Source organism: Coregonus lavaretus, assembly GCF_964263955.1.
Source record: "Coregonus lavaretus genome assembly, chromosome: 11".
NCBI lineage: Eukaryota > Metazoa > Chordata > Actinopteri > Salmoniformes > Salmonidae > Coregonus > Coregonus lavaretus.
In genome coordinates this window covers 26,612,478-26,624,506 of record NC_139998.1, presented here as the reverse complement: position 1 = coordinate 26,624,506, position 12,029 = coordinate 26,612,478, and the positions used below count along the sequence as shown (strand labels likewise).

General features: G+C 41.9%; 1 protein-coding gene across 4 annotated transcripts in view; it reads right to left on the bottom strand.

Moving 5' to 3' along the window:
- Positions 1 to 12,029, bottom strand: part of LOC311137226 (choline kinase alpha-like) — a 70,658-nt gene that overhangs the window by 37,902 nt on the left and 20,727 nt on the right. The window contains exons 1-2 of one of the 4 annotated variants that reach the window (XM_084171608.1): positions 9,760 to 11,121; positions 9,095 to 9,221 (exon numbers count right to left, since the gene is read on the bottom strand). The exons of 1 other annotated variant lie outside the window; for it this stretch is intronic. In XM_084171608.1, coding sequence (XP_084027734.1) covers positions 9,095 to 9,208 — 114 coding nt within the window. In that variant the 5' untranslated portion in view covers positions 9,209 to 9,221; positions 9,760 to 11,121. Of the gene's footprint in view, positions 1 to 9,094; positions 9,529 to 9,759; positions 11,122 to 12,029 lie in introns of those variants that run through there. 2 more of the 4 variants (XM_084171607.1, XM_084171606.1) reach the window with 2 other exon arrangements.

Below are 12,029 nucleotides of genomic sequence, written 5' to 3'. Positions count from 1 at the left end.
GTAAATTACATATATACACTACCAGTCAAAAGTTTGGACACACCTACTCATTCCATGGTTTTTCTTCATTTTTACATTGTATAATAATAGTGAAGACATCTAAACTATTAAATAACACATATGTAATCATGTAACAACCAAAAAAGTGTTAAACAAATCAAAATATATTTTATATTTGAGATTCTTCGAATAGCCACCCTTTGCCTTGACGACAGCATTGCACACTCTTGGCATTCTCTCAACCAGCTTCACCAGGAATGCTTTTCCAACAGTCTTGAAGAAGTTCCCACATATGCTGAGCACTTGTTGACTGCTTTTCCTTCACTCTGCCATCCGACTCATCCCAAACCATCTCAATTGGGTTGAGGTCGGGGGATTGTGGAGGCCAGGTCATCTGATGCAGCACTCCATCACTCTCCTTCTTGGTAAAATAGCCCTTACACAGCCTGGAGGTGTGTTGGGTCATTGTCTTGTTGAACACATTTTTGGTTACTACATGATTCCATATGTGTTATTTCAAAGTTTTGATGTCTTCACTGTTATTCTACAATATAAAAAATAGTAAAAAAAATATAAAGAAAAACCCTTGAATGAGTAGGTGTCCAAACCTTTGACTGGTACTGTATATACACACACAGTGCCTTCAGAAAGTATTCAGACTCCTTCACTTTTTCCACTTTGTTACATTACAGCCTCATTCTAAAATGGATTTAAAAAATAATAATTCTCATCAATCTACACACAATACCCCATAACGACAAAGTGGAAACAGGTTTTTAGAAATTTTTGCACACCTATAAAAACCAAAAAACAGAAATACCTTATTTACATAAGTATTCAGACCATTTGCTATGAAACTCAAAATTGAGCTCAGGTGCATCCTGTTTCCATTGATCATCCTTGAGATGTTTCTACAACTTGATTGGAGTCCACCTGTGGTAAATTCAATTGATTGGACATGATATGAAAAGGCACACACCTGTCTATATAAGGTCCCACAGTTGATAGTGCATGAGGTTGAAGGAATTGTCCGTAGAGCTCAGAGACAGGATTGTGTCGAGGCACAGATCTGGGGAAGGGTACTAAAACATTTCTGCAGCATTGAAGATGAACACAGTGGCCTCCAACATTCTTAAATGGAAGAAGTTTGGAACCACCAAGACTCTTCCTAGAGCTGGCCGCCTGGCCAAACTGAGCAAACGGGGGATAAGGGCCTTGGTCAGGGTGGTGACCAAGAACCCGATGGTCACTCTGACAGAGCTCTAGAGTTCCTCTGTGGAGACGGGAGAACCTTCCAGAAGGACAACCATCTCTGCAGCATTCCACCAATCAGGCCTTTATGGTAGAGTGGCCAGACAGAAGCCTCTCCTCAATAAAAGCCACGACAGCCCGCTTGGATTTTACCAAAAGGCACTTAAAGGACGGTCAGACCATGAGAAACAAGATTCTCTGGTCTGATGAAATCAAGACTGAACCCTTTGGCCTGAATGCCAAGCATCACGTTTGGGGGAAACCTGGCACCATCCCTACGGTGAAGCATGGTGGTGGCAGCATCATGCTTGGGGGGACTTTTTCAGCAGCAGGAAATGGGAAAATAGTCAGGATCGAGGCAAAGATGAACGGAGCAAAGTACAGAGAGATCCTTGATGAAAACCTGTCCAGAGCGCTCGGGACCTCAGACTGGTGCGATGGTTCACCTTCTAACTGGACAATGACCCTAAGCACACAGTCAAGACAACGCAGGAGTGGCTTCGGGACAAATCTCTGAATGTCCTTGAGTTGCCCAGCCAGAGCCCGGACTTGAACCCGATCGAACATCTCTGGTGAGACCTGAAAATCTGTGTCCGGAAAACTGGCCCATAGTCTTCTTCTGCTTGTCCCCATAGGGTAACCACATTTGGTGTTAGGTAGAACCCTTTGCAGAGGGTTTTACCTACAACGAGAAATGTACAACAATATACAAGAATAAGATTAATCAATCTATTTGCAAAAACACTACTTTGGAACAAACTTTTCTAAAAATATGAAAATATAATAATGATGCGTGTGATTTTGAGTGTTTTACTATACACAGAGTATAAATGACACAATCACACTAAACACGGGTTATTTTCCACCGCTCAGTATTTATTAAACTTTTTACAGCGTGAATTTAAAACCTGAATCAACTGTAGAAATGTTCCATTGAAAAATCAACAACTGGCCAATTTGCTCTGCGCAAATAATCCCATGCAGGTACAGTTTAAAACATGTTCACAGTTTTCTTTTAAACGTATCACAGTAAATGGAAAAAGAGAGGGCTCATGATTAAGTGTCAATAAGAGCTGGGAGATGTCACATTAACTGGAGAGCGAGAAGGAGGGGTTCTGTAGAAAAGTCTCTCATTCTCTCGGAACTACAAAGCACAGGGCAATGTTTCTTAAAGTTACACAAGTCAAGTTATTTATTCAAAACAAAATAAGTGTTGATATTAGTTGGCAGGGGTCTTTACTTCAACATTTGTGTGTTTTAATGTATTTCAAATTCCTTTTCAGACTTTTCGGGACATGAAGACCAGGGGCTGGCCCTGATGCTCCTGTAGTGCTGGTCAGAGTCTCTGGGGTCTAAGTCTTGTTGTGTTTATTGGAGGTCCGTACTAAGGCAGTGTTTTTCAGGGCTTTTGCAAACATTCTTGCTGGGTTGCACATGGTCATAAAAGTGGTGGGGCTGGATGTGATGATGGTAGAGTGAAACCAACACGTCTCCTATCTTAAAGTGGAATCTCTATTACTGCCACTTACCCAATCGAAGGTCTTGCTTCCTCCTGCCAAGGTTGTCATTCCACAATGAGAGCAATAGAATTGTGACAATAGAATCACAATGACATATTTAAAGTTTGTTTCCCCTTTTTCTTTGAAATATCTTATAAAGCACTTTTATGACAAATACACATCACGCTTGAATTAGTACCTGAAGACTAGGATTTCACAGGCAAATCCCAGGCAGAGTTTCAGGCTTGATTTCTTTCTCACATTTATGTACAGCGCATTCTGAAAGTATTCAGACCCCTTGCCTTTTTCCACATTTTGTTACGTTACAGCCTTATTAAATTAATTTTTTCCCTCATCAATCTACACATCAATCTCCATAATAACAAAGCGAAAACAGGTTAAGAAATGTTTGCACATATATACAAAAAATACCTTATTTACATAGGTATTCAGACCCTTTGCTATGACACTCAAAATTGAGCTCAGGTCCATCCTGTTTCCATTGATCATCCTTAAGATGTTTCTACAACTTGGAGTCCACCTGTGGTAAATTCAATTGATTGGACATGATTTGGAAAGGCACACACCTGTCTATATAAGGTCCCACAGTTGACAGTGCATGTCAGAACAAAAACCAAGCCATGAGGTCGAAGGAATTGTCTGTAGAGCTCCGAGACAGGATTGTGTTGAAGCACAGCTCTGGGGAAGGGTACCAAAAAATGCCTGCAGCATTGAAGGTCCCCAAGAACACAGTGGCCTCCATCATTATTAAATGGAAGAAGTTTGGAATCACCAAGACTCTTCCTAGAGTTGGCCGCCAGGCCAAACTGAGCAATAGGGGGAGAAGGGCCTTGGTCAGGGAGGTGACCAAGAACCCGTAGGTCACTCTGACAGAGCACCAGAGTTCCTCTGTGTAGATGGGAGAACCTTCCAGAAGGACAACCATCTCTGCAGCACTCCACCAATCAGGCCTTTATGGTAGAGTGGCAAGAAGGAAGCCACTCCTCAGTAAAAGGCACGTGACAGCCCGCTTGGAGTTTGCCAAATGCACCTAAAGGACTCTCAGACAAGATTTTCTGGTCTGATGAAACCAAGATTGAACTATTTGGCCTGAATGCCAAGCGTCACGTCTGGAGGAAACCGGGCACCCTCCCTACGCTGAAGCATGGTTGTGGCAGCATCATGCTGTGGGGATGTTTTCAGCACCAGGGAGACTAGTCATGGTCGAGGGAAAGATGAACGAAGTAAAGTACGGAGAGATTAAAACCTGCTCTAGAGCGCTCAGAACCTCAGACTGGGGCGAAGGTTCTGGAAGGTGAACAACGACCCTAAGCACACAGCCAAGGCAGCGCGGGTGTGGCTTCGGGACAAGTCTCTGAATAATAATAATAATAATAATAATAATAATAATAATAATAATGTCCTTGAGTGGCCCAGCCAGAGCCCTGAATTGGAGACCTGAAAATAGCCGTGCAGCAACGCTCCCCATCCAACCTGACAAAGCTTGAGAGGATCTGCAGAGAAGAATGGGGAAAAACTCCCCAAATACTGGTGTGCCAAGCTAGTAACATCATACCCAAGAAGACTCAGGGCTGTAATCGCTGTCAAAGGTGCTTCAACAAAGTACTGAGTAAAGGGTCTGAATACTTATTTAAATGTGATATTTCAGTTTTAAATTTTTAATACATTTGTAAACATTTCTAAAAACCTGTTTTTGCTTTGTCATTATGGGGTATTGTGTGTAGATTGATGAGGGAAAAAACACAATTTTATCCATTTTAGAATAAGGCTGTAACGTAACAAAATGTGGAAAAAATCATGGGGTCTTAATACTTTCTGAATGCACTGTAGATGTTGTCAGGAACCTCTGGATCACTTCTTTGGCCATCTGTTGATGGAGCACAGAATAACACTAAGTCAACATAAATACTTTTCGCAGAATACTATAGTATTACCTGTTACCAATAATCCGGTGTGATAAACTTACTCCCTACGCTGAAATAGTTTCATTGGAGCTAGCAATGTGCTTTTGGTTTGGTCTATTGGTAACGTTTCAGGCAGTGGCGGCTCCTGAAAAAATTCTCAGGGGGGGCAATTTTTCTGATGATTTAGGTGACCTACACACATTTTTAAAAAGATATGTCCAGCAACAACATGAAGACAGGGGCAGCATATAAGTCAATACCAGAAGCATTTATTGACTGATCTCAAAAGTGTTGGCTTACAAAATCAAAATAAGTTATCACAGTAAAAATAATCAAGGGTGTTCTTTCACATTCCTCAACACTGCATAAACAATATGCATTTCCATAAACAAATGAAATATCAGCTGAAAATACAGCATCTTGGTATTTGTTCAGATTGCAGGATCAACAAGAGCTTTTACCACATTTTTTGCCTCATGGTTGAATTAGAAATATGTGCACCTGAGCATAATTCACAACAAGCAAGCAGGAGCTTTTGATAGAGGCTACTGAAAACATTGATGCAAGTTATTGGTAATAAGACATTTTTATAGACTTCCATATTCTGCCCTCTTGTATAGATTTGTGAAAATGAACAGTGATAGACATTTTGCTTGAAAACAGAATTTGAAAGTAATTTCTAGAAAAGGTAAACACAGCTATCTGTATGGCTTTGTAAAAATGAACAACCATATTCTGGCCAATTGTATAGATTTGTAAATATGAACAACCATATTCTGGCCAATTGTATAGATTTGTAAAAATGAACATGAACAGATATTTTTTTTTGTTTTACTTTTTTTAAAATAAAAAATAACTATTTTAAACAACATCAACTGTGAACTGATTTGGGCGTGTGTGTGTTAAAGAGACAGGGAGGGAGGGACAAAGAGAGAGAGAGGCTACATTACTTGTACTGAAACTGTTCTCTTCTCTGTTTCAATACAGCAAAGCGTTCAATGACTTTCTCATTGAAATCAGGCATGCTGAGGACTAGTTCCCTCTCCATGGAAAGCATGGCCAGTGCATTCAGACGTTCCTGGCCCATTGAATTTCGCAGGAATGTCTTAACTCGTGTCAAAGTTGAGAAACATCTCTCAGCTTCAGCTGTTGTCATGGGAGTAGTTATGAGGATGTTCAACAGAGTCACAGTCTCAGAGAACGTCTCCTGGAGGTTGTAGCTCATGAGAACCTGGTACAGTGCCAGTGCACCACAGCCTCCCTTGAATTCAGGATTCTCATAGATCAGAGATAGTTCTGTCTTGAGCTTTGCCTTGCTCAGCATGGGGTATGCATTCACAGTGGCATTCAGAGCCTCATCAGGAAATGAATGGCAGTACCTTTCAAACATGTCTGCTTGCAGTAAGGTAGCACTCACAAGGTGGCCAGAGAAAGAGAACCTTTCTTTGATGTGATCCAGGATGGTGTTGCAGACCTCTTCAGACAGCCTCTGCTTCTCCTCTTCTCTCAAAGCTGTTCTGGGTCTTTTGGCTCCTGTTGCTTCTTGCAGCTGCTGTTGAGAGGAGTCCCTGAAGGCAAACAGACCAATGTGTTTGTTGGCTTTGTACAGTATTGTTGTCTATGTGATGCACAGGTATATGCAATGTATCCATGATGTATAGTACAAATACTTCAGTTCCACTTAAAATGGGCAGGGATGCATAAAGTCTTTAGTGTTTAAGTTAGCCTTTGTGTCTCACATAGCCTGGATGTTCAGCACAGTATACAGTGGTGCTCATAAGCTTATGATCCCATGCTAAAGTTGACTAAAAAGAGGAATAAAAAAGAAAATAAAATTGGTGTCCATAAAGGTTGGATTTTCCAACTTTTTTAATTAAGTCATTAAGATAAATTTCCAAAAGATTATTTTTTTATTTTTTTATTCCTCTTTTTAGTCAACTTTAGAATGTGTTCATACACTTATGAGCACCACTGCACAGTACACATAGTATATAAAATAAAATAGATTACACCACTGGCCATATATAATGAGAATAATGTAATTTCAAACACAAATGCAGTCTCCTTTCATGCATACATTTTCAAATAAAGCTCTGCTTTGAGAAAGATCGAATGATATTGTTTAATCTTACCTTATGGCCTGCACACTGCTTGTGAAGCTGTCGAGGGCACTTTTGATAAAGACAGCATCGATGTCCTTCTTCTGTAGCTTCTGGTACAGAATGTCGACGTGGGGCATGATTTTGTGAAAAAGCCGCAGGAAAAAAATAAAATCTTCACCATGCAGCATCCTCACGTAGCCAGATGCCTCTCTCACTGTGCCCTGGTCAAATGAACCCAATGAACCCGTCCGGATGGCTTCAAAACATTCTATTAGGTCGTCTCGATTCTCGTAGACAGTGTTCACGACTCTGCTGTTGAAGTTCCACCGTGTGGATGAAGGTCTGGGCAGTCTTCGTGCAACAGTCTGGTCAAGAATGCTGGTGCGTTTGGGTGACCGGGAAAAAAAAGTTGTAATCCCGCTCAGATCGGAAAAGAAAATGTTCACTTTTTTGATGCGAGAAGTAGCTTGCTGCATGATCAAATTCAGCTGATGCGCATAGCAATGCACGTAATGGGCATTCTTGAAATGCTCACGCACCTTTTTCTGCACACCAGCCTTCTCTCCCCTCATCACACTGGCTCCATCGTAAGCTTGCGCAATGAGTTTGACTTTCTCGTCATCGGCAAAAAGACCGTTCAGTCTCTCCAAAAGTACACTGGCGATTGAGACTGAGGTTGATTCCGAGATGGGAAGGAACTCAAAAAATCGCTCCTGCACTTTGTGCTTGCTATCTATGTACCTCAGCACAAGCACCAACTGTGTCTGTGTAGAAACGTCCGTGGTCTCGTCAGCTTGGATAGCTACGAAGTTCGCAGACTTCACCTCCTCCACAATATGTTCCCTCGTGACCGCTAGCATACACTCCAGTAGCTCGTTTTGAATGGTCTTTGATGTGCCCTTGAAAACTTTAGCATTTTTAAGATGGTCATCAAACACCTCATCTAATTGTGCCACAAAGTTGACAAGTCCAAGAAAAATACCAGGGTTGGTGGAGCCCTCAGTTTCATCTTTGCCTCGCAAAGCTAACTCAAACACGCCGCAAAACTTCACACACTGGATTAGCCGGCTGAGGATATGGCGGTTCTTGCTAACCTCATCGTTGTGGCGGCGGACAGCTAGCCTGTATCCCTCATCCAGTTGAGTGGCAATATTCACTCTCCCCAAAGCAGAAATTCTCAAACAGCTATCCATGTGGGTCTTTGACAGCTCATGTTTCTTAATCTTTTCTGAAAGATGGTGCATGTCGGTTACACCAGTCGCTGTCCAAGCGGTGCTGTCTGCCGTGCCGCCTTCAGGGTGAATGAGTAAGCAGGGGTAGCAGAAAACTGCATTAGCTACATCGCAGCCTGCTAGCCAGGTTTTTCGTTCATACCAATTTTTGGAAAATCCTTGGGTGTAGGACTTCCCCCCTTTAGTAGAAACCTGTTGAATTATTAAATTTGGTCTGGGAGGTCCTAATTGTTTCGTTGCCAATTTATCTTCATTTGTTCGCCGACAAAAAGGAAATTCTTTCAAAGACACAACCGAGTTGCACTGAAGCCTAGCCATGTTGATAGTAGTAGTGAATTGATTGACGCTGCTACCCTCTCTTTTCTTAGTTACGTTCATGTGACGAAAGCGCGTAAGTGCAAGCCCACAGACACCCATTGAGATTGTATTGAAGGCTCTGAAATTTGAAAAAAATAGATTTTACATGGGAGTCTATGACAGAAGTTCTGGGCGATTTTCAATCTGACTGAAATCGCCCCAAAAGGGGGTGGAGCCATTTGAAGCACGACTTTAGCCTGATTCGACATTTAGTGGCAGTGTGGCACTGTGGCAGATCAGACGTATAGATTACAACACTGATAACTACTGTTGCCGTGATATAATTGATTAGAAAAAAAATCCCTTCCTTTTCCCGTTTGGCAGTGCGTCGCCCATATCGCCCTATTGAACAGGCCGTCCCTGGTTTCAGGCTTATAAAATTTGAATGCAAGATGGCCTGACAGGTCACAACAATGTAGAGGACGGTTGTAGCTTACATTACAGGTGGAAGGCAAGAGATTCATACACAATGTCAAATCTGTAACTTTGGTGCCATGACTCACTCTGTGATACACTCCCTACACTAGGGCTGCCCAACCCTTTTCTTGGAGAGCAACTTGCCTGTAGGTTTCTGTCCAACCCTAGTCTTGCACAACAAATTATAATAATTAGCTGGTTGATAAATTGAAATCAGAACAGTTACAATTGGGGTTGGAGCCAAAACCTACAGGAGGGTGGGTCTCTAGGAACAGGGTTGTGCCGCCCTGCACTACAGGGCCTGCACGCACCTTCGTCACGAAGACGCCACAGCTAGTGGCATCTTTCTGTTTGGAAGAGTCAATGTTTCCTGCCGTCCATTTGATGTCCACGCAGCCTTCTTTAACCAGGCGATTTCTCCTCATCTTGAAGAAGGTTCTGTAGTGTACAACAATGTCAATGTCATTCTCCACATGTTTATTCACAATATTTTGCATGAAACCAAAGATATAGGAAACCAGTACCTTGTAGTTCGATTGTCCTGCGAGTGCTCTGACAATGGAAGGTTTTGGGTTCAATACAAGACTCAGCATATAGACTGGGGGTAAGAACCCGCAACAGAGTAGTGTCCTGTCCAGGGATGTAATTTTACATCAAGCTGCCTAGGGCTCCCCATTGGTCATTCGGCTCAGACATACTTACCTTATATTAAAGGCACAATCTGGGATTATTGCAGCTATTATTGGACATTAACATTTAAGATATATACCCTTCATATTGTGACAAATAAAAGTTGAACTCCAGAGTTCATAACTATTGTTTCACCAGAACATAACGTATTACTTTTTAATAGTTATTCCTAACAAAGAAGTAGACATAGTAATGTATGTCAACTTTTCCTAATAAGTACATCTACAGTAACATTGTTATATCATGTAGGACTACGAGATAAGAAGATATCTGTAATATATTTCACCTGAATTTCCTGAATGCCACCCGATATTCCTCAGCATCAGCTACTCGGTTGGGATCAAGGATGAACAGCTGCTTGCTGATGGCATGTAGATACAGTAGGGAAATGTATATCCACAACCGTAAGGATTTAAAGAGCTTGTGACTGTACCTCAACTAACTACTTATATCATGATCAAAACAGCAGAAATTAAGCCTAGAGGTTAATATGATTTTATCCTATGTCATGTCTTCGCCTTTACTGAATTACAGGTAGTGTAAACGACATGGATTTAATCCTGAATGCATCCTGGTTTAAACAGATACATTGATTGACATCCGGATTAAGCCTTGTTAATAGGCTACTCAATAGAGAGAAAGTTTAGTGATCAACTCAGACCTTACTGTAGATCAGCACTCCTATTCTGCAAAGCTTTGTGGATACGGGCCCTGGTCTCATTCTCACATCGGACCAAATGTGAAATATTCTGCCTCAAGTGTGTCATGAAGGACCAACAGCTAGCTAATCTATAATCATTGAATGAGTCCTGTGGACATCAGTACATATTGTGGACATCATATTACTGGGGCTTGGAAACAACATGGCTAACCCCCCCCTTTCAATCTCACAGACAAAATCAAAACTAATTAATTTAGAAACAATTTAAAAGGTTGGGTGTATGATGCCTGGCTTATTCATGCCAAAAATGACTTTCTGCTTGGCACTCAGCATTAACAAGATAGATTAGGTATAAAGCCCTGTGACAGACTGGGGTCCTGTCCAGGAGGTGTACTTGTACAAAGAGGACAGAGGCTCTTGCTCCTCTGAGCCATCCTGCCATGTGCAAGCTGCATCTGCTCGCACAAGGGCTCCTACTTCCTATCTTACTTACTTACACTACTGAACATTGTGGTAATCTTCAAGCATGTCTGTGTTGGGGGAAATGTGATGACTCTCTCACTAAACTTCTTCTCCTTCACAATGTCTGACAAAGATTGGCAGTCAGCTATTTGAAACAATTAGCTGTCTGATCCCAAATTACTATTGTATACTGTTTACTAAGTGACTATTGTGTACCCACTCTCTTTCAAAAAGGGCTGATGGGAACATGGTTTGTTTCAAAAGAGGACATGCTCTCATTATTTAATTGTTACTCCCTGACGAAGGCCATGATGCTGAAACGCGTCAGTTTTTATCTGTTGGTTCTATTGAACATGCCATCACAAAAAAATGCATTTTTAAATGTTTTACATGAAGATTGCCTTGGTCCCTTTTTTTATGGATTTGAAGTTCTTACCACAAGTTTCCAGTGGTTCTCCAGATTAACCAAGCCGATGGCAGAATCGTACAAGTGAAAGTTTACCTTAATAAATCACTAATTTAAAAACAAATATTAATATTGTACTGTTTACAGCTGTAATTATTAATTGATTAAATCATTGAGAACCTGATGTCTAAACTCTAAATCTAGAAAACTGCTAAAATATATATATATATATATATACACTGCTCAAAAAAATAAAGGGAACACTTAAACAACACAATGTAACTCCAAGTCAATCACACTTCTGTGAAATCAAACTGTCCACTTAGGAAGCAACACTGATTGACAATACATTTCACATGCTGTTGTGCAAATGGAATAGACAACAGGTGGAAATTATAGGCAATTAGCAAGACACCCCCAATAAAGGCCTGGTTTTGCAGGTGGTGACCACAGACCACTTCTCAGTTCCTATGCTTCCTGGCTGATGCTTTGGTCACTTTTGAATGCTGGCGGTGCTTTCACTCTAGTGGTAGCATGAGACGGAGTCTACAACCCACACAAGTGGCTCAGGTAGTGCAGCTCATCCAGGATGGCACATCAATGCGAGCTGTGGCAAGAAGGTTTGCTGTGTCTGTCAGCGTAGTGTCCAGAGCATGGAGGCGCTACCAGGAGACAGGCCAGTACATCAGGAGACGTGGAGGAGGCCGTAGGAGAGCAACAACCCAGGAGCAGGACTGCTACCTCTGCCTTTGTGCAAGGAGGAGCAGGAGGAGCACTGCCAGAGCCCTGCAAAATGACCTCCAGCAGGCCACAAATGTGCATGTGTCTGCTCAAACGGTCAGAAACAGACTCCATGAGGGTGGTATGAGGGCCCGACGTCCACAGGTGGGGGTTGTGCTTACAGCCCAACACCGTGCAGGACGTTTGGCATTTGCCAGAGAACACCAAGATTGGCAAATTCGCCACTGGCGCCCTGTGCTCTTCAAAGTTGAAAGCAGGTTCATACTGAGCACATGTGACAGATGTG